The sequence below is a fragment of the Anthonomus grandis genome, chromosome 4 (genome assembly GCF_022605725.1).
Source record: "Anthonomus grandis grandis chromosome 4, icAntGran1.3, whole genome shotgun sequence".
NCBI classification, from domain to species: Eukaryota; Metazoa; Arthropoda; class Insecta; order Coleoptera; family Curculionidae; genus Anthonomus; species Anthonomus grandis.
Window position 1 is genome coordinate 36,286,420 of NC_065549.1, and position 24,396 is coordinate 36,310,815.

At 34.1% G+C, this 24,396-nt stretch overlaps 1 protein-coding gene across 1 annotated transcript in view; it reads right to left on the reverse strand.

Annotated features, from left to right (window-relative positions):
* Nucleotides 1–24,396, reverse strand: part of LOC126735789 (mitogen-activated protein kinase kinase kinase 7) — a 120,301-nt gene that overhangs the window by 80,224 nt on the left and 15,681 nt on the right. The window contains exons 2-5 of the mRNA XM_050439895.1: nt 24,053–24,349; nt 22,804–22,983; nt 10,951–11,190; nt 5,807–6,013 (exon numbers count right to left, since the gene is read on the reverse strand). Of these exons, the coding sequence (XP_050295852.1) occupies nt 5,807–6,013; nt 10,951–11,190; nt 22,804–22,983; nt 24,053–24,349 (924 nt within the window). The remainder of the gene's footprint in view (nt 1–5,806; nt 6,014–10,950; nt 11,191–22,803; nt 22,984–24,052; nt 24,350–24,396) is intronic.

Below are 24,396 nucleotides of genomic sequence, written 5' to 3' on the forward strand. Positions count from 1 at the left end.
AAAAAGTCTATTATTTTACCATTACCAAAAGTTTCAAATCCAGGAGACTTTAAAGATCTTCGACCCATAAGTATTTTGCCGGCTATATCAAAAATTTTGGAGAAGCACATTTATCAACAGATTGTTTCATTTGTCGAATCTAAAAAAATAATTCCGCCTAGCCAATCTGGATTTAGAAAAAATTTTAGCACTAGTACCTGCCTAATTAACTTGGTGAATGATGTAAGGCTTGATCAGGATCGGAAAGAAATCACGTGCCTCTGCCTATTAGACTTCAGTAAGGCCTTTGACACACTGTGTCACCGGATGTTGTTGGCTAAGCTTCACCATTTTGGTTTTTCTCAGGAAGCTGTAAAATTCTTTGAATCTTATCTAGTCGGGCGTGTTCAGAGTACACTTCTTTATAATGGGCCCAACAAAATTAAATCTGATTACATACCGGTGACAACGGGCGTCCCACAGGGGTCGATATTAGGGCCATTATTGTTTTCATTATACGTTGCAGATATGAACAAAGAGGTTATAAATTCCAAAATGCAACAGTTTGCTGATGATTCCCAACTGAACATTTCATTTAATCAAGATCTATTGCAGCATTTTCAGAAAAATCTTAATGATGACCTAAAAAAAATTCGAAGTTTTGCAAATAATCATAATCTTAAGCTAAATGCTGCAAAATCATGTGTAATATTGTTGGGAGAGAACAAAGCCAGAATAGCAAATATTAATCAACATTTAAATATTATGATAGATAATGAAAGGTTGCCTGTTGTCACAGAAGTCAAGAATTTAGGTGTTTACCTTGACACAAGATTAACTTTCGAAACGCATATAAAAAAGAAACTTTGCATTGCCTATTTAAGATTGAAGAAAATATATCAAGTAAACAGATTTTTGCCCTCAACAACAAAATACTATTTATGTAACTCTCTTGTTTTATCTTTGTTGGATTATGGTGACATCATTTATCACAGCTCTTTGACTAACAGAATTTCTAAATCTATTCAGAAGTTGCAAAATGCGTGTTTGCGATTTTCATATAATATTTTGTATAGAGATCATATTACTCCACACTTAAATAAACACTCAATATTATCTATGGCTAATCGACGTACGCTACATTTAACCAATTTATAGAGTTTTAAAATCCAAGCAACCGCCATATTTATATCAACTTTTCATATCTAGAGATCACTATCACCAAACTCGCTATACTGGCAATTTTCTTGTACCGCAACACCGTTCTGCAAATTTCCAAAAATCCTTTGCTTTTGTTGCACCTCAAATATGGAACAATATTCCAATTGAAAAAAAAACTTTAGCAATATCTACATTTTCAAAACACATTAAAAATAAACTTTTGCAAGAGCAACGTACAATTTAATGAAAATGTGAGAAAATGTTGAAATTATCTGACTATTTGTGGCTAGATCTGTGCGTTCTCTGTCAGTCCAATTTATAAATAATAATGAATTATTCGTGCTATTCTCCTAGTGACCTATGGGGGGTTCTTGTGCTTGACCGGATACCAAAATTATTGTCATAAACTGAAAATTATTAACTTTATTGTTAAGTATAAATAGTGATTTTTTTTTCTTTAGGTTTTAGTTTTTTATAGGTTTTAGTTTTTGGGGCGCTCTACACATTTCTGAAAATAAGTTCCAGACTTGTGAATCGGTTTATTAATCGCAGGGTAGTCCTTTATTTATCATCAACCGAGATTATTGTTATATTTAAAAATGAAGTGTAATTTATTTTGGGATAAATAAAAAGCTTTTGAATTTGAATTTGAATTTGAATTTGAATTTGAAAAAGTTCAAATAAACATCGCCTGTCAAACGGTCTGGTAAGATAAATGGTCCAAGAAGTATCCCATTCACAATTCCTGCCCACACATTAGCAGAAAAGCGGTGTTGAAAATTGGTTCTACGAATTGCATGGGGATTATCAACAGACCAAACATGCGTATTTCGAAAATTGTTAATTCCGTTTCGGGTGAATGTTGCCTCGTCCATGGCTAAAATTTTGTTCGAAAAATGTTGATAATTTTCATGTTGTTGTAGGACCATTCACAAAACTGAACTCTGCGGGGGAAGTCTTCAGGCAGTAGCGCTTGGACACGTTGAACGTAAAAAGGGATTAAATTGATTCTCGCGCAATGTTGTCCATACTTTTGTTTCACTTAATCCGACCTGTCCTGCAACAACTCGAGTACTCGTTGTTGGATCTTCTTCGATGAAATTTAAAATTTGTTCTTCCCTATGAACATATTCAGGTCTACTTCCTCTTGCTGCATGCCCTCCACGATGTTCCCGTAAATCACCAGTATCCCTAGCCCGTTGAATAAGATTTATGAAACTTCTGGGTGTAGGATGATTCCGCAAAGGAAAGCGGTCTGCGTATAATACCGAAGCAGCAGCAGCACTTTGAAGACACTCTCCATAAATAAGCAACATATCCACAAGTTCATTGTTTTCATGACGATGTGCCATTTTTAGGATTTGCAAATTTAAAATTAACAACAATAAACCAAAAGTGTCTAAGACTAACTGATCGGTACAATGCGTGATCGATAATACAAAAATTCGAGCAAAAACTAAACATAAACAGACGATGAAAAACAAACCCATATTCACTTTTTTTATTCTGTATGTCCCTTGTTTTTGAGTGTATCGAAAAAAGTTATTTGAAAAAAATGTATATTTTACCGAGTTCTATACACAGTTAAAAAAAAAAGTATCAACTTAAAAGCACCCTGTATATTTATTTGATAAATATTTATTATTAATAGATTTTATGCTTTAACCCTTTCGACACGACTTTGGGCTGGTAATTTATTTCTGGTTTTAATCACTTAAATATATTGTTGGGCGTGCCAAGAACACACTTTTGATATTTTTTATTTATTTTAAGTTTCGTGTTTGTGACCCAATATCTTCAATATTGCGGAGGGTTATTGGGTGGGGTCAGAAATAAAACAGAAACCTGTTTACCTAAATGTCGACGTTTCGACTTATATTACGTCATCCTCAGGACACTAAGTCTAGGTTTCTTTAGTTATAATTAAAACACATTTATAAAAGGAGCGTAGAATTATTTTTAACATGGGTTAAATTGTAGGTGTTATTGTGGGCAAACTAGTATTATTGTTGATTCTAGTTTGCCCACTTGTGTGTTTTAATTATAACTAAAGAAACCTAGACTTAGTGTCCTGAGGATGACTTAATATAAGTCGAAACGTCGACATTTAGATAAACAGGTTTCTGTTTTATTTCTGACAACACCCAACAACCCTCCGCAATACTTTTTATTTATTTTTTTACAAAAACAGTTGCTTGGGACAAATATGCCCCTGCAGTAATATAATGTGAGACAAATTTATACCAGAATCGTCACAGCCGTAATAAAAGTAGGTATACTTGAAAAATAACGTTCATTTTTATTTGGCATCAGATGATAATATAAAAAAAAACAAAGATTAAACTCAAAAATATAATTATTATGTATGATGGGGCGTGAAGCATCCAAGACACAACGGAACCTGACATTATTAGCAAACTATTGTTAGTTCTTTTTTCGATTTTTCTCAATTTGCATCTGACGCACCTATTTCTACCACCTTTTTCAACCGGTAGGTGATCTCCTACATTTGAAATTTATTTATCTATTTATTTATTAACGGTATCCACCAATTTTACAAAAATATTACAAAAGATACTAATATTAATACAACTTAAGCTATATAATAGTAAGACATAAATCAATGTTATAAATTAATTTAAAGAAACATGTTAAAGTCACAAGTCACTAATTAATTTGAGAGAATTCCTAAAACTGCTAAAGAACGTTGCATTCTAGTTATAGGATTGTGCTGTCCATAAGAACTACTATCAAAATCTACATAGAAGAGTTTTTTAAGTCTAGTCACTTTTTGCGCCCGAAAATTTAGCCTATTTAAAAGATAATCACAATCAGTCATGCCAGATATTAATTTAAAAATAAAACACAAGTATGAATTATTACGCCTTAACTCAAGTGGGTCCAAAGAGAGAACTGATATGACGGACTTGTAATCAGTATGGCCATTAGCTAATGAAACCTTAAGTTTAAAAGAATAATTTCTTAAGAATTTATTTTGGACTTTCTCAATATTTTCAATATGCGATTTATAAAATGGAGACCATACGGAACTAGAATGGTCTAACGAACAGTACAGAACTTTATAGACAGAGCATGAGAAGTCTTGACTGCATCTAGTTATAAATCCTAGATTTCTATATTTCTATTGAAATTGTCTTGACTTGTTTGGAAACGCGCCCTTGCTTACGAGATCTCCTTTGAAGTGCCTCGGACCTCCCTTCACTAAGAGTTTCCGCCAATGAAATCAAAAAAGTAATGAAAGGTATTTTTTTATTGTTCATTACTCTTTCTTTGTAAATAATAAAGGCATTAAAAACTGCAGTCATTAAATAAAACCTTCTTCCACCATTTATTGCTCCTTCTGTCCAGATCATACAAAGAAATAACCTGATCGGTATGATCAACGCCGCCCATAATTTATTATAAAAAATTTTAGACTTCTTTTAGATTACCGTCCTTTTTGCGCTGTATCATACCTATTGAGCTATCATGGCAATTGGTCATTAACAGTACGTCTTTCGTATCCTTCCACCTGGTAGCTAGAATTCCTTCTCGACACACGGCCATTTCACATTCTCCTCTTTCCAATTTTCCTGCAAATGTTGGTGTATTTTTTCTATTGGCCCTGTATGTTCCCACGCAAGCATATTCTATTTAGTGTTGCAGCAAAGTGGACGTGAAAAAGCGATCGAAACAAATTACTACATTTGGGTTTGTTATGAATTTTGCTAATTTCAAGACCACGCGTTCCTCAAGTGTCCCATCTGTTGATTCATTTTAATGTTCCAACTAAATATGGGCAAATTTAAATTCATAATTTGGAAATACGTAGAAGAAATCTTAATACATGTTTTCTCTTCAATATTTTTATCTTCATTATTTTTTTTAAATTTGGTCACTGTGTACTGTATGTCACATTTGTAAAGTAATGAAACATTGCTTTTATAAGTTTTAAGTCCTGTTAGATTTTGTTTAATTTTTGTTAAACTTAAACCGTATTGTATCTAATTTATTGTTAATTTTATAATGACTCTTAATGATTGTTCGTAAATGAAGAATTTGAATTGTTTTTTTTTTTAATTGGAATTTGCATAATTTTCTCATTTTTTGTCACCACGTATCTTAGCTATCTGTTAATGCATTATTAATTTCAAATTTTACTCTATTTCGCGCGGAATATGTACCACATTTTTCTCCCATTATTTGGGCATGATGTGCAAGGTCGAAGCACTTGTACAAGAGCAACGACGATGAAAACAAGTAAATTTTTGGTGTCGGTACTAAGTCAATGATTCAAAATTAAATTAATTTTCGGTTTAAAAACCATTGTGTGATGGTGGTGAGCCTGAACTGCAACTAAGGGGGTCCCCGTTAAAAAGACCACAACTGTCTTATTCGGTAAGTGCCCATTTGAGTAGTGTGGTACATTCGTTTTTTTTTTACAATTTTCTTACTTGCGTTCGAAATTACTTACAATTTTCAAATACAGTCCACAACCTTTTTCAATTTTCTATTTATGCGTTGACACTATCTAAGAAAACTTCACTGAACCTTATTTGTTTTTGTAAAAAATCAGCTACGAAATTTTTACTTGTAAAAAATATATCACCGGTTTCACTGTATACTACTTTTCATAAATAAAGAAAAAATTGCTTCCTCTACTTACTGGTATGTCAATTTTTAAAGATTGATCCCCAACAGGTTGTGGTAATGTCTTCACGACGTTCTCACTTGTGGAGTGCGCGTCATTGAAAATTTCTTCTATTTCTTCTTCCTCTTCTTCAAATTCGTCTTCGTAGCAATACTCTGTTGCCTGAATTGGTTGGTCGGCTCCTGGCAAAAGTCGGCAGATATTTTCCATTTTGCAAACAATCTATGTAAAAAAATTAAAATCGTATTAGTAACATTAGTTGCTAAAAAGTGGGACATATAATTGAATATAAAGGATTATACAGGGTGGCGCATAGAAGAAGAAACAGAGGCTCTCTTTTTAAAGAACGCTCGGACCTGTCCATTTTATGTACGAGGACACTTAATAAACAAAATCTCCTACATACTTATGTACTTATTATAATATTTGAAGTAAATTTTATTTAAGCTTGAAATTGGGAATTTATTATTAATAGCAATAGATTTTATGATGTTAAATTCTTTTTGAAATGCTGCATTAGATAGAGGCAATTTAAATAATCTGCATAGCAAAGAATTAAATCCAGCAAATGTATGTTGTCCAGGAGAAAGAGAGTCAAATTGAATGATGTCGTCCGTTGCGGTTGGTTTTCTATAGACTTCAAAGGAAATGCTATTATCCTTTCTTTGCAAAAGCGTTCTAAGAGGGGGTGAGTGTAAAGGTGATTTTTTGAAACCCTAAAATCTTAAATAAAAAGGGGAGCCGAGTCATATGCCGTTAGAAAGGTCCTTAGTACGGTATAGTTTACACAGATACCTTTTTAAGATTTTCGCATTTAAACTTTAAAAGGGAATTTAAAATATTTATTTTATGACATATTATTACGGGTTCATTTAAGAAGAAAAAAATCGAGATAGTAGCGTAAAAATATCGAGTATTACTAAGTCTGAGACCAAAAATAAGATAATGCCTTAACATCAATACTCAAAACGTTCTGTCTTACTTCAGGCGTGATTTAAAGTAACTCAGTTTCTGTACAAAATATTCTAATGAAGTGAGTTCAGTCCACGAACTTAATAAATATACCTGGACTGCTAATGCATATGGCCACAATAATAGCCAAAAATGACCACTGTCTGGTGACCGCCATTTTTATAGTGGTTGTGTCCTTTTGATGTTCCTCTGAACATTTTTGGTGTTGCCAACAAAAAATACTTATATTAAATAACGGTAATGAAGTTGGCGACGCTGGCGTTTGATGTGTGAGTATAGCGGATTGCTTAGTTTTTGGCAATTTGTAAAGGACGCTTGGGTATATCGTCTGCACTCCTTCCTTATTTAAACGTATTTGGTTCACTGCTTCTTAAAACCGAATTATTGTGAATTGTCTGTGTTAATGATAGTATTAATGATCTGTAATAGTAACCAATTCAACTAAACCCATTTTGTTCATCTCATTTGATGTTAGATTTGACACCTCTCAATAATCGGAAGGCCTAATAATTATTATTTAAGTTGCCTTTTAAAGTTTAAATGCGATAATCTTAAAAAATACTTTAACCTTATCTATTCTCACTCAATCTATTTAAGTATCACCTAAGATAAAATATCTAAAATAGGCGCTATTTTTGACAGATATTATATCGCTATTTTTCAAGTTAACGAAACAAAAAAAAATGCTCCCTGTCGGTTCATGACTGTATCCAAGTTTATCTTGAGGCAGTAAAAGCATCACAGGTCATCTCCCAGAATTTTAAGTGTCAATACCACTCGGCTAGTTGAGTTCGATGAAAGATAAACGATGTTAGGTGAACGGTTCAAAATTAAATATATCGTTCGCACAAACCAAAACTAGTGATTTCCATTCTTTCTAGGAGGTCAAGTTTAACGCCCTTCTTTCACTGATGCAACAAGGTTGTATCCTTAAGTTGAAGTGACAAGATGGTTTGTGAATGCTGACTTGGTTCCAACTATATCTGGGTTTTTCAATTTGTCTACTAAACTGAGATATTCACGAACCCTAGTCGAAATCATTCTTCCGGATTACTTACGTAAATCGGAATTGCTTGACTGTTGCTATTAAAAAAATGTTATGTGACACTTTGATCCTGTCTCAGTTCGGTTCTTGTGCATCTGTTTACGGCCATTGCCTTGATGCAGAGAAAAAAAACAGAATTCAAAGGGTACAAAATTCTTGTATCAGATTTATTTATTGAATCAGGAAATATGGACATGTTTCACATACACTGGTGGCTAAAAGTAGATTGACAACTACTTATTTTTCAAATTTGTTTATTCACGGTTTAGGAAATGATAAATTAGGTGGGACAGTACCTGATTAAAAAACAACGGAGCCTATTTGTAATGTTTAATTATATTTAAACTATTTATTCGTAATACCCAATTTTATAAAAAAAAAATTAAAAAACTAAACAATTTTTAAGTGACCAAAATTAAATTGACAAATTCAAAGCTTACTAAAATAAAAATAAGTATAAAAATTTTAAATGGTTTTATTCAGTAATGCGTTGCATAGCCTCTATTTCTTCTCACTTTCACCAACCTTTTGGGCATTGACCTAATTAAATTTTCAATATAGGACGTGTCAATGGATATCCAGCATGCCTTCAAAGCTTCAAAAAGTTCTTGTTATTTTTGAAATTTTTACATCGGATGTGACGATCAATGTAATCCCAAATGTTCTCGATCGGATTTAGGTCCGGTGACTTTTTTCTTGGGTCAACCATTGCTTAACGACCTTGGATGCGTGTTTCGAATCGTTATCACTTTGAAAGTTGTGGTTGAGTGGCATAACTTCATCAGCGTAAGGTACCATAACATCCTGCAGTATGTCTTTATACATGAAACGATCCATCGTGCCTTCTATCAAGTGTAGTGGACCCATCCCATAACCCGAAAAACACCCCCACACCATCACGGAACCACCTCCATGCTTGACTGTGGACACCGTATATTTGGGATCATACCTTTGGTTCACAGGACGCTTAACATATCTTTTGCCATCCGAATTAATCAAATTGAACTTTGATTCATCACTAAAAATAACCTTTTTCCATTCGGAGACTGTCCAGTGACTATGTTCTCGAGCAAAGCTCAATCGCGCCCAACGTTTTTTAAACTTAGCAGTGGTTTCTTTGCAGGGCATCTTGTTTTTAAATCACTATATTGAAGTCTCCTTCTAATGGTACGACAACTAACTGAACCCACATCTTCTTCTTCCAAATGCAGCTTGATTTCTTTTGAAGTTGTGAATGGGTCAAGTTTTGCTTTTTTCAAAATTAATTTGTCAACACGACTAGTGGTATTCTTTGGTCGGCCAGTTTTTTTTAGAGGAACAACACTACCACGGAGATTTAATTTTTTTATTATTTGACTTACTGTTGCCCTCAAAAGAGAAAATTTTCGAGCAATATCCGCCTGTTTAACCCCTTTCCGGTAATCGTCGATTATTCGCATCTTAATAACAATCGATAAAGTTATACCACGTGGCATTGTGAATATTTTTCAAAACTAATAGTAAGGAAAGTCAAATCAACAGAAACCAACGCATAAAACTCAGAGACTGAATAAATATGTTGTTTGTCAATCCAATTTTGGCCACCTAGCAGTCAAATAAATTTCGGCTAGCGTATACACCATTTTATTAACTTACTGTTTTAACTAAAATTGAAAAATTGCACGTGTCAAACTGACAGTTTTAACAATAATAAATCGCCTGCTTTTTAAACGCCTTAAAAATGTAAGGTATTGCAGTGTTTTTTTGTACCTATTGGGTAGGTTTCGCAAAAAATATAAGTGAAATAAATACACATACAAAGTTATAAGACTGCAAAGATTTTTGCAAAAAATTTGAAGACACTCTTTTTTCTCGCAAATAACGGTACACATTCTTTACTTAAAAAAATAAATAATTTGCTTGAACCAAATCTACTGTTTGTTACCACACATTTTAACTTCTAAATGGCTTGTATTTTTTTTTGGTGATCCATTATAAAAAATGTATGAATTTTAAAATGATGTTGGTACCACACTAAAAGTATTCATTTAAAATACCAAAGTTTGGCGAAAATAAAATATCCATTATTTCTAGACATTTTCGCTAACTATTTGCTTACACATTTACCGATTTCATTTTTTTTGGTACCGTTGAATAGAGAATTTTACGCTGCTTATTATGATGTATCACACGATGGGGGTTCCCATTTGACATATTAAAGTGAGGTTAGCCGGAGGTGAGGAGGTGATTGACAGAACTTCAGTAAATGCATAATTAAACGTCCCCCTGTATATCTAATTTGACGTGTTTTTTTTTTTTTTTTTTTTTTTTTTTTTTTTTTTTTTTTTTTTTTTTTTTTAAGAAAGTTATTAAGGTTGGATAGTTTTGAAATGAAAGCACTGTATATATTATGTTATTTAAAAGGTCTTTTATTTTTTCTACCAAAATGACTGATAAACATGATTTTGATTTAAAAAAAATTAAAAAAATTGCCATTTATGCCAAATAATTTATCTAATTTTTATATATTTTATGACATTTAAAAGGTCTTATCAAGTAGACGAGAATGTATTTTATTTAATTTTTTATTCGCAAATATCATATATTTTGTAAACAAAAATATATGACATTTACAACTATCAATTTTACACAAAAATTAGTCAAAAATTAAAAATTCAATTGATAGTCACAACGACGGCTGGGATGCATTCGACTTTTACCATACAATGCAAAATAAAACACAACGCAATATTTGTACGTTTTTTCATTCATTTTGAGCTTTATTTTGTTGTGACTTAAAACATGTAACATTTTTCGATTTTTTGCGCAACATGGCAATGTTTAAAGGCACCAAAACCTTCGTTTTGACAGTCCATTAGATTGCCTAATTTACTCATATAATAGTTAAAAATCACTACAATTGGTGAGTATAACGTACAAATACACCTTAAAAATATTTTTTACAATCCTTCTGTGGCACGCCTATGCTTAACAAAGAAGATACCGCTAATGGCCCGAGTTTTAGTTTTTCTGCTGTTCGGATTGAGTTCATATGGACTATACTAATTTTATCAATATTATTTTTAACTAGTTCTTGGTGATTTATTCCAAATCATATTTTCTTTGTTAAATTTTAAACCAAAAGCTAAGTAAAATGTCCTACCTGTTCCATACTCGGCCTATTATCAGGAATATGATGCCAGCTCTCCACCATCAGTTTTTCAATACAAGGTGGACAATTCCTTATCAATGGAGGTCTCTTGCCTTTGTGTACTGCCCACATTATACTGAAAGCAGAGCTGCTCTGGTTATAAAAAGGTTTCCTCCTTGCTATCACCTCCCATAAAATAATGCCCCAACTAAATACATCACATTTCTCTGTATATCGAGAAGTTGAGAAAACCTACAAATTCAATAAATTAAATCCACCATTTAAATGATCATTTACATACAATTTTTTTAAATAAAACTCATGGTAATCTTTTATAAATCGACCCAATCAAACTTTTCTGAAATTAGTTGCCATGAACTGAAAGATATTTGGTAAAAACAAACATGATCACCAAAAATAAATGGCATATTGCAATTAAGAAGCTATTTATAGCGGGTTATCCAATTCGAGGTTGGCTAAGTACAACCCTGCCGTTTGACACCTGTCAGAAATAAACGTCATGTGAAGCGTTTTTTTTTTTAGTTGCCGGTTTGCCGTTTATAAATCATCGTTCAGGATCGTTTAACAGTCGAACAACGTACTAAAATTATTAAATTGGGCAATTCTGCAGTTTAGCGGCTTCTGTCAAAACTAACGAAAAATGGTCGGGTTTTTTGCAAAGTAGGTAGATTTCGATATATATTTTTCACTAAGAGTGGCGGAAAGCCCAATTTTATCACGAAGAGGGTGTTATCACGCACTAAATCACTCACTATAGGACGCGATTAATCATTAGAATAACCTTGTATACCATTAGTTTGTATCTGTATTTTTTACACTCTGTATTTTTTTAGTCATTCATTATCATAACATATAAAAAATGATGAATGAAACTAGTGTATAATAACATTATACACTAGTTTCATTACATATCACTTAAAATGTCAATTACATGTAATAAACACAAATTTGATTGAATTGAAAATTTATTTTTAGGAGTACATCATTTTTAAAATTTCTTTTTTTTTAAGTTCTATCAAAATTCACATACTCGCGGCGAATTATATCGTATCATTCCGCCACTTTTAATTTTTTAATTTAATTTTACTTAATATTTCCGAAACAGTCAAAGATAGGTATAGGACATTATATACAAAATATGTCTAAAATGATCTGAGGAATCTAAAAATTAATTAACATACAGGGTGTTATGTTTAAACTGAGCAAGTTGGTATTGGCCACCGTTATCTGATACTCCCTCTATAAAAAGTTTTTATGAAAAAAAATGCGCTATAACTATAAAAACCAATCGACGTGTTCGAGCGTTTTTTCCAACACGCTCCCGTCTATTTATTAGCTAATTTATTTCATTTGGCTGACACACACTGTATAATGCTAATAAAGTGTACTGTGAAATAGAAAAATTAATAAAAAATGCCCATTAGAGGTATTTTTACTAGGTAATAATTTAATCCAAATTAATTAAAAATATTTATGAGTTAATTTAAATTATCTGAAACTGAGTAATGCTTCTTTTCCGTTAATAGAGGGTTATCCATTTTATGCTTGGGAAAGTAAAGTTAAATAAAACACACAAGATATTCAGATGGAGACGAAATTTTTATTTTGTTTTAAAGATTGAATCATTCCATTATATGTGAAACACAATATCATTTAAATGTCCACCGCGGGACCTCTGACAAACTTCAATCCTTTTAAGAAAATTTTCAATCACTTTTCGGCACATTTCAGGTGATATCTCGGCTAGAACTTCACGAATGTTGGCTTTAAGTTGTTGAAGAGTTTGAGGGTTATTGGCGTAGACACGATCTTTCGCATAGCCCCACAGAAAAAAATCCAAAGGTGTGAGATCACAGGATCTCGGGGGCCAGTAGATATCACCTAATCTTGAAATTAAACGTCCTGGAAGCTTCTCTTGCAAAAGAGCTCGGTTGGCCTGTGTTGTGTGACTTGTGGCCCCGTCCTGTTGGAACCACATATCTTCCAGATCTTCTTCTTCGATTTCTCTCCAAAAATAATTGGTCAACATGCTTCCATACCGCTCAGAGTTTACTGCTAAGGCTCTCCCATGATTTTTTTCAAAAAACTACGGACCAATGACACCACCAGACCATAATGCACACATCATACAGTCACTTTTTCGGGATGCAAAGGCCTTTCTACGATCACCTGAGGATTTTCAGAACCCCATATGCGGCAATTCTGTTTATTTACGTAGCCAGACAGCGTAAAATGAGCCTCATCACTGAAGAAAATTCTGCTCGATGAGCACCAGCAGGTTGTTGTTCAAGCACCCAATTTGCGAATGTCCTGCGTTGTCCATGGTCTGTAGGCTTCAGTTCTTGAGTGAGTTGGACTTTGTACGGATGGAGCTGTAAGTCCAAATGCAAAACTCGCCACAGTGAGCCGTAAGACAAACCCAAATTCTGAGCACGCCGAGGAATTGACAAATTTGGGTCTTCCTCCACACTTTGAGCCACAGCAGCAATATTTTTAGCTGAACAAACGTTAGGGTAATGCACGTGCCTTACAATATCAGTAACCGATCCAGTCTCTTCAAATTTTTTTACTGTGTTCGAAATTGTTTGTCTGTAGGACGATTATGTCGACCGTAATCAGCTCGTAAAGCTCTAAACGTTGACACAGGAGAATCAACATTTTTATAGAACAATTTAAGGTAATTCTGCAGTTTAGCGGCTTTTGTTAAAACTAACGAAAAATGGTCGGGTTTTTTGCAAAATGGGTAGATTTGGATATATATTTTTCACTGATAAAATTTGACTTTCCAAGAGTGGCGGAAAGTCAAATTTTATCACGAAGAGGGTGTTATCACGCACTAAATCACTCACTATGGGACATGAATAGAATAACGTCATTAGAATAACCCTGTATTCGATTAGTTTTGACAACAAATAGGTTACAACTAAGGTGAGGTTAGGTGTGGTGTTGCCAGTTCTGTCGTCTACTGCGTTTTGTATTATGCGTAAAACAAAAACTGTTTTTACCTTTTCTTGTAACTAAATCTATTATTTTCGTGCAACAAACATACCGAAGACACCCATAATGTATTATTATTTTGGTAACTTTTAGATTTTGGTCCAAATTAAAAATAATATGATTCCGCAGTTTAGCGGCTTTTGTCAAATTTGGCGTATTTTCACCGGTTTTCTTTTTTAAATAGCTTAATTTTATCTGGAAAAAATTAATAAAGTGGCGGAAGGTGTATTTTGCAAATAGTTTCTTTATAAACAATGTGAAGTAGTCACAAATAAAGGTAAACTGATTTATTTAAATTTTTTGCTGTTTTTTTTGCATAAATTAAATCACAGTCGCTATCTGTCAAATGGGTTGTCGACTCTGGGAGTATGTGTGCAGTATTTTGGTTTGTTCCGTTTCTCTATCCAATTAATACTCATCCCAACCTATAATAACCCAACCCAAGCCGAACCAAACCAAACCAAACCAACCCAACGGGGAGCGTAAGCTGATGGAATGGGAGGGGATGGGATGGGATGGGATGGGTTGGGTTGGGTTGGATTCGTTCTTAAATTGTTCAAGCACCGCTCATCAAATTTTGCTTATTTTTACAATTTTTTTTGGGTAAAATTAGGCCATTTAAAAAAAATTGTAAAAATAAGCAAAATTTGATGAGCGGTGCTTGAACAATTTAAGAACGAATCCAACCCAACCCAACCCATCCCATCCCATCCCATCCCCTCCCATTCCATCAGCTTACGCTCCCCGTTGGGTTGGTTTGGTTTGGTTTGGTTCGGCTTGGGTTGGGTTTGGGTTGGGTTGGGTTGGGTTGGGTTGGGTTATTATAGGTTGGGATGAGTATTAATTGGATAGAGAAACGGAACAAACCAAAATACTGCACACATACTCCCAGAGTCGACAACCCATTTGACAGATAGCGACTGTGATTTAATTTATGCAAAAAAAACAGCAAAAAATTTAAATAAATCAGTTTACCTTTATTTGTGACTACTTCACATTGTTTATAAAGAAACTATTTGCAAAATACACCTTCCGCCACTTTATTAATTTTTTCCAGATAAAATTAAGCTATTTAAAAAAGAAAACCGGTGAAAATACGCCAAATTTGACAAAAGCCGCTAAACTGCGGAATCATATTATTTTTAATTTGGACCAAAATCTAAAAATTACCAAAATAATAATACATTATGGGTGTCTTCGGTATGTTTGTTGCACGAAAATAATAGATTTAGTTACAAGAAAAGGTAAAAACAGTTTTTGTTTTACGCATAATACAAAACGCAGTAGACGACAGAACTGGCAACACCACACCTAACCTCACCTTAGTTGTAACCTATTTGTTGTCAAAACTAATCGAATACAGGGTTATTCTAATGACGTTATTCTATTCATGTCCCATAGTGAGTGATTTAGTGCGTGATAACACCCTCTTCGTGATAAAATTTGACTTTCCGCCACTCTTGGAAAGTCAAATTTTATCAGTGAAAAATATATATCCAAATCCACCCATTTTGCAAAAAACCCGACCATTTTTCGTTAGTTTTAACAAAAGCCGCTAAACTGCAGAATTACCTTAAATTTTTCTATAAAAATGTTGATTCTCCTGTGTCAACGTTTAGAGCTATACGAGCTGATTACGGTCGACATAATCGGCCTACAGAGCAAACAATTTCGAACACAGTAAGAAAAATTGAAGAGACTGGATCGGTTACTGATATTGTAAGGCACGTGCATCACCGTAAAGTTCGTTCAGCTGAAAATATCGCTGCTGTGGCTCAAAGTGTGCCCAAATTTGTCAATTCCTCGGCGTGCTCAAAATTTGGGTTTGTCTTACGGCTCACTGTGGCGAATTTTGCATTTGGACTTACAGCTCCATTCGTACAAAGTCCAACTCACTCAAGAACTTAAGCCTACAGACCATGGACAACGCAGAACATTCGCAAATTGGGTGCTTGAACAACAAGCTGCTGATGCTCATCGAGCAGAATTTTCTTCAGTGATGAGACTCGTTTTACGCTCTCTGGCTACGTAAATAAACAGAATTGCCGCATATGGGGTTCTGAAAATCCTCAGGTGATCGTAGAAAGGCCTTTGCATCCCGAAAAAGTGACTGTATGGTGTGTGCATTATGGCCTGGTGGTGTCACTGGTCCGTATTTTTTTGAAAAAAATCATGGGAGAGCCTTAACAGTAAACTCTGAGCGGTATGGAAGCATGTTGACCAATTATTTTTTGAGAGAAATCGAAGAAGATCTGGAAGACATGTGGTTCCACAGGTCGGGGCCACAAGTCACCCAACACAGGCCAACCGAGCTCTTTTGCAAGAGAAGTTTCCAGGCATTTAATTTCAAGATTAGGTGATATCTATTGGCCCCCAAGATCCTGTGATCTCGCACCTTTGGATTTTTTTCTGTGGGCTATGCGCAATATCGTGTCTACGCCAATAACCCTCAATCTCTTCAACAACTTAAAGCCAACATTCGTGAACTTCTAGCAGAGATATCACCTGAAATGTGCCGAAAAGTGATTGAAAATTTTCTTAAAAGGATTGAAGTTTGTCAGAGGTCCCGCGGTGGACATTTAAATGATATTGTGTTTCACATATAATGGAATGATTCAATCTTTAAAACAAAATAAAAATTTCGTCTCCATCTGAATATCTTGTGTGTTTTATTTAACTTTACTTTCCCAAGCATAAAATGGATAACCCTCTATTAACGGAAAAGAAGCATTACTCAGTTTCAGATAATTTAAATTAACTCATAAATATTTTTAATTAATTTGGATTAAATTCTTACCTAGTAAAAATACCTCTAATGGGCATTTTTTAGTAATTTTTCTATTTCACAGTACACTTTATCAGCATTATACAGTGTGTGTCAGCCAAATGGAATAAATTAGCTAATAAATAGACGGGAGCGTGTTGGAAAAAACCCTCGAACACGTCGATTGGTTTTTATAGTTGCGTATTTTTTTTCATAAAAACTTTTTATAGAGGGAGTATCAGATAACGGTGGCCAATACCAACTTGCTCAGTTTAAACATAACACCCTGTATGTTAATTAATTTTTAGATTCCTCAGATCATTTTATACATATTTTCTATACAATGTCCTATACCTATATCGGATGTTAAGAAATTTAAAAGAGAATTAAAGTCGCTTTTATTGGCTAAGGCATATTATAACCTGGATGACTTTTTTAATGATAGGTTTTAACCTTGGACATGTTGGAAAGTTTTCTTTTTTTCCTTTTTTCTTCTCTAGTTTTGTCAACAAGTTTACATTTATTTAGTAATTGATTGTTTTATTTAGTTATCTTTAATTCAAGTATGTTCAAAAAGTTTTGTCTTCTTGTGTTTAATTTTGTTCATTGTTTTGTCAATTTTTGAAATTGTATTTGTGTTTTGTTTTTTTAGCTTGTAGGATGCTTGTACACAAGATTATTCTTACGTAATATAGCACATTTTCTTTCTTTCTTTCTATCTTTGACTGTTTCGGAAATATTAAGTAAAATTCAAAAAATAACATTTAGAAAAGAAAATTATTTATTTGCTGAAAATTGTTACAACATATTCAAAAACTAATACATAATATAAATCTAAACAATAATGTCAATGTAGGAGATGTTCAAAATGCTTGCCACGAACATCTTGGCAACACCCTACCCGTAAATAGAAATTTCTTCTAACGTTACTCAACATCTCAGGTGTGATCGATCTAATTGCCAGGATTATTCGTCTTCATAAGTCAGTTAAGTCAGTGGGTTTAGTCCATCTTGTTGAACCCATATCATATTCGCTGGAACTTGTGGGTTTTCTGGATCAGGATACAAGTTGGCCAATGTTGGCACTACATTAATTGGAAGCAATTTTATTGGAAGCAATGTGGCCCAGCTCGCGGAATTGCTTTTCCATTTTACTAATTGTCCCTTGGGTTAAAGGCGGCAAATTTGGAAATTTTCTGTGAAATAAGCGAGCTACTTCTATTTGCGTCCGTGTATTATCTCCATAGCCAATCATCTGTAGAATTGTTATTTTGTGCATTTCTGTTAAATGAACCATTTTTCTGGCTTGTAGTTAATGAAATTCAAACGACTATAGCACTAACGACTACTTCTGTCATGCAACATGAGTCAACATTAAATCTGGCATTTTAAACCAAAGTAAACAACAATTTTTAGTTTTTTTTATTCTCATATCAATAAAAAGGAATGATGAAATAGTTTTCGCTTGCTTTATCATTACCAAGGCCTAAATGGGCAAGAAGTATTAAGTGAGTTGTAGAGAACCTTGAAAAATAAATAATTTTCTTTTCTAAATGTTATTTTTTGAATTTTACTTAATATTTCCGAAACAGTCAAAGATAGGTATAGGACATTGTATACAAAATATGTCTGAGGAATCTAAAAATTAATTAACATACAGGGTGTTATGTTTAAACTAAGCAAGTTGGTATTGGCCACCGTTATCTGATACTCCCTGTATAAAAAGTTTTTATGAGAAAAAATGCGCAACTATAAAAACCAATCAACGTGTTCGAGCGTTTGTTCCAACACGCTCCCATCTATTTATTAGCTAATTTATTCCATTTGGCTGACACACACTGTATACACCTTGTGGTAATTTTCTATGCGCCTCAAGTCGCCTCAATTTGATGGTACTACATAATGGAATATTTATCAGCGTCAGTTTGAAGCGGCTGCAAAAGCAAAGGGTTGTTCACCCAGGGAGAAGGCAACTGCCGTTACTTTGGCGTTAAGAGGAAATGCTGCTCATGCAAAGAATGTCTCTGAAGAAAAAGAAGTCTACGTCTAAGAAGTTGAGGTATTTGGAGATGCGTTATGGCCAGTCACATCTGAAACATGTCTACCGGAAATCTGGAGATTTGTCGGAAAAGATCTAAAAAATCCAGGAAACGATTATGGAACGTTTGACAGTTCAAGGATGGACTCCTTGTTCCTGGATGATCTCCGCGATGGTGAATGAGGCAGGCCTTACTACTAGCACATCCACCTAAGCTAGTGGATGGATTTACATGACCTCTTGAATTCGAAAATGCCAAGAACATAAATAAAGGCCAGGCACGAGTCCGGACAGTGATTCCAAGGAAGGACGACTTTGAAGAATCGGGCATAGCCGCCAAGACAAGAAATTGGTGTGTTGGAAATGTGGCAAACCAGGTCACATAAAAAAACAATGTCCAGAAGAGGCTAATTCCACTTCCGTCAATGCGGAAAACTAAAGAAGGTCGATGAGAAGGGGCAATCGTCGATCTATATTGAGCAAGCTCCTCGCTGCAGCACCATAGCAATAGTGTTTTCGTCTACGTGTGGGTAGATGAATCCTCCGCACTGTGATGCTAGATATAGATGTGACAAAAACAAACATAAGACCAGACATTGAGGCATTTTTAACATTTTTTTAAAAGAAGAACATAGTAAATCCGTCGATGTTGATGCTGTTTCTCTGGAAAAATGGTTTACTAACTTGAATGTGTTGGTGGATAGTTTTTATGTTGCAAAAAAATTGAAAAACAAATTAACTGCAGGTATTGAGTCCATTCCAAGCTTTGTTGTAAAGGATTGTGTACATGTTTTTTCCAAGCCACTTCTTTTTATATTCAACAAATCTATTGAAATTGGTATATTTTTCCAAGTTGTTGGAAAACCGTCAGAGCCACACCTGTGTTGAGAAAAAGGCGATGCGTAATTACAGGCCTATTTCAATTTTGTGCAACTTTTCTAAGCTTTTTGAATCGTACATTTTCTATCAAATCTACTTACAAATTAAAAGCTTTATATCATCAGATCAGCATGGATTTATGCAGATGTGATACAAACTTAACTTGACTTTCTCAGAGTATCTGTACTACGCTGGATCAGTTTGGCCAGGTTGATGTACTGGATGTATGGACTTTCAGAAGGCATTTGATCAAATAGGCAATAAAACCTTTATTTTTAAAAGTAATGCCTTGGGATTTTCGGATAAGTTGCTTGCTTTTGTACAATCTTATTTAACTGGCCGCCATCAATCCATCGAAATTAAGGGGTTTTCGTTCTCACAGTTACGAGGTTTCTTAAGTTGTCATAGAGGAATCTAATTTAGGTCCCCTTTATTTCTGATATTTATTGATGACCTTACTAAACTTATTAAATGCTTGAGGCTCAAGTTTGCGGACAACCTTAAACTTTTTATAAATATTATTACTATCCACGATTGTATTGATTTGCAAGATCAAATAAATAAAATTGATATATGGCGTAAAACAAACAAGTTGAACTTAAATAAGTCTAAATGCTGCATTTTAATCTATTGTTGAAAACAGAATCCAATAATAGTCGATTATGCAATTGATAATAATATTTTAACAAGATATAGTGAGATTAGGGACTTAGGGATTACTTTTGATCGTAACTTTAACTTCAAGACTCCTCTAAATAATGTCGTTTCAGTTGCCTCTAAGTCCCATTAAAAATTCTGTACTTTAGTTTTGTTAAATCCAAATTGGAGTATGGTTGGCTCATTTGACATCCAATTTAGCGGGTTGATATTATAAAGCTTGAGTGTGTGTAGCGCAAATTTTTGAAATATTTAGCTTTCAAAGAGGATAGTTTCATCCTGCTAGAGGACTAGACAATGATTTTTTATTAGATAGGTATGGAATGGTATCAAGTTAGGTACATAATTCCCTGATTAAACGCAAGATGTTTCTTAACTTTTTATTGTCAACGTCCTAGAACTCATATGCTAACTAGAGCGCCAATAAATTATATCCGTTATTTGTTTAAAACTTACTGTACACATTGTGGTTCTTTGACAGCTATAATTAGCAAGGTTAATTGATCTATTGCTGTCTTTCTATTGTTTACTTATTTTATAGTTTAGGTTGTATAGTAAGGTGTATTATGTAATTTTTGTTAAACTATTTTTTGTTTCTTTTTCCTCTTTGCTTTTTTTGTAATTTTTTTTATGAACTTAATCAATATTTATTTTTGTGTTTCCTGCCACTGAATTATCCTGATTAATCATTTATTATATTATTATTTATTTAGACACAGTAAAATCTGCAGCTAAGGTTCGACAATCACAACGGCGTCTACGAACAGCGACGGGAGATCAAGCAAATGTCCATAGTAAAACAAACGTCACGTTCACCATAGGAAAAGCCACATTTGGACATCCTGTGATAGTGGCTGAGATTAAGGATGAGGTGGTCATCAAGACAGACATAATGAAAACCAAGGGCTTCGAGTTAGGCTTTAAGCAGGGAGTGCTAAAGATAGACGATCAGGAAGTTGTTTTACATCTTGAGAAGAATTACACCGTTGCAGTCCTACTTCTGGCGGAAACTTTGATACCAGAATGAAGCGAGATCTTGCATTGATCGCGGATGATAAAACCGTCATGTTCGAACCTGCAATGCATAATGAGGCTGTTGGTCGAGGAGTAGCAGTCGGAAAAAGTCTTGTACGTCCTAAAGGGAGTATTTCTGTGAAAGTAATCAATGTCAATCATTATCCGGTGCTATTAAAGAAGGACATGGAGTTAGGACACTGCTCTACAGTTTCAGCAATACTTCCAGAAGTTGCGTACGTGAAAACCAACCGGAGAGCCATTCCAAAAGGATTAGAAGATCTCGTATCGTAGACCAGTGCCTGTCTAAGACCAGACCAAAAAGAAGGCTAAAGCATTAGTTCACAGATATCGAGATACTGGGAAGAAAGGAAGGGCCAACATATTCCAGCATAAAATCAATAAACGAAATGCTCGTCCCATTCCGCAAATAGCTCGAAAACTGCCACTGGCCAAGAGACAGGAGGCTGACAAGATTATTGAGAGACCACCAGATCCTACGTAGATTAACGGCATTTCATAATGTGAATAAAAAAGACAGCTGTCCTCTTCCTCGTATTGATGACACTCTGGCTGTAGCAAAGATATTTTCCACACATGCCCTGAAATGTGAATACTGGCAAGTAGAATTGACATCTAAAGATCAGGAAAAGAAGGCTTTCACGGTGGGTGCTAGATTATGGAAATATAACGTAATACCATTTGGACTGTGCAAAGTTCTTGCTACTTTTTAACGGTAGATGGAAAGGAATTTAAGAGGATTGTCCTGGAAAACTTGTCCGAATTACCTTGATAGCATTATTGTGGTAGGAAGGTAGGTAGGAAATTCTGGTAGGAAAGTCGTCAAAAATTAGCCAGTTCCCAAAGACAACCATGAGCTACGCAGCTTCTTGAGACTATACACTTACTACTGACGCTATGAGGAAAAATTTTCCAACATCACAACCACTGATGAGAATAACAGAAGAAAAATTCCAATGGTCACAAGATTATCAGAAAGCTTTCGAACACTTAAAAAAGGGGCTTTGACAAGCACACCTGAGCTATCCGTTACCTGAAGGAAACGGCCACCGACGCGACGCTAGTAATGTGGGCATAGGAGCCGTGCCTAAGCCCACATGGAAGGCGAATATTCCAGAACTATAGTCTAACGAGTATATAAGCAGTGCTCGCCACCAGAAGTTCAGTTCAAGTCGGACTATTAGCGCGATTTTTAAATAGAAATAAATAGTAGAAAATAAATATTTCTAGTCTTAAGTGATCCTGGTTAGTGTGTACATGTAAAATAAATCAATTGACTATTTGTGTGTATTAATCTGTTAATTTACACCTAAGGAATGGTAAAACCACTACAGGATAATATATAAGTAAAATCTTTACAAAGAAAGTCGTCTACACCATCGAAAAGTAAATCATTGATAACAGTTATTATTAATGGTCCACATTTAGGTAATTAATGAGTTTTAAAAAGAAGAACCAAAATCAGTATACTTACTTCAGGTGCCATCCAAGCAGCAGACCCCTTATTATTTGTCATATAAGTATTTTTATCTGCTGCAGTACCAAAATCACATATTTTTAAATGTACGCCTCCACTTATTAAAAGAAGATTAGGGGGCTTTAAATCTCTATGTATCAGAGGCTTTGGTTTCATTCCGTGAAGATATGCAACTCCCTTTAAGAATAAAATTAAGAATTAAAGATGATTTATTTGACAATATATACAGGGTGTCCCCTTTCAAATTGTCAAAAATGCTACAGTATGCACGGGAACCAAAAAAAGTAGTTTGAAATAGGACATCGATGGTCGGAAGTGCCTGGTTTCCGAAATACAGGGTGTTGAAATTTTTTAAAAACGTCGTTTTTTTTTCCCTAAAAAAAAGTCTGAAATATTTAGACAAAAAAATGTCTAAATATTTCATTTATTATTAACAAAATACTTGCATTTTTGTGCTCCGACATTCCGACCGTTTTGGTATAAAAAAATACAAGCCCTACGGGTTCTTTATTTTATTATTTTTATTTTATTAGTTTTTTTTTTCCGAAAATTTTAGACAGTTTTTTCCATGGTAATCTCCATAAAATAAATAATAATATTAATACAATACCCAATTGCAAATAATGTCAAGGCGATAACAAGAACAAGAGAAAAATGACTGACAGTAATCAAACAAAAATCACTTTTATTATTACCACTAATTTAGTAGTAATTAAATTAATTAATAGTTTTTGCTTGGGTATGAGCATCTTGGGTCAACAGGTGCAGAAAATGTGTGGAAATGCACAGAGGATACTTTGAGGATTTGGTTTGAATTGTTTATTGTTTAGTTAAATCGTTTATTTTTTATTGTAATGATAAATCTTATACTTTTCGTTGTGACAGAAGTTTTAAAGCATCCTTGTGTGGATTTTATCTTTTTTTTGGCGTTTTTTTTTTTTTTTTATAAAAAAATTAACTTACATGTGTTGCGAGTTCGTCCCTGGATACGTCAAATCCCTTGCAATTGCTCAAAAAGTTGCCTCACCACCTATCACTTAAAACCTAAAAATTTAATTTAAATCGCTACAAGTATTTTTAATACAGAGGAAAAAAATCGATTTATTTGAAAAGTATCAACACTCTGTATTTTGGAAACGGTGCACTTCCTATCTCAAACTACTTCTTTATGGCTCCTGTATATACTCTAGAATTTTTGACCTTTTGAAAGGGGACACCCTGTGTAACCAAAATAATCAATTCTTACCCTAGCACATTGACAAGCCCAGGACATAGCGTGAGCCATGGTATAGCCTAAAGCAGATTTATGAAGCACATTAAATAGTGAGCCTCCCTCTGCATATTCCATAACAAGAAAAAAGTGTTGTCCTCTTGTACAAGCACCATAAAGCTTTACTATGTTTTCATGTTCTACTCTAGACAACTGTCGAACTTCAATTAGAAAGGCTTTCTTCTCGGCATCTCTTGTTATATTTTTTATGGCTACATGGGTGTTGTTCCATATACCCCGATGTACAACTCCAAAACTACCTTCACCCACAACCTGAAAGAGATTATTAGTATAAATATTCACCAACTAAATCCAGAAAT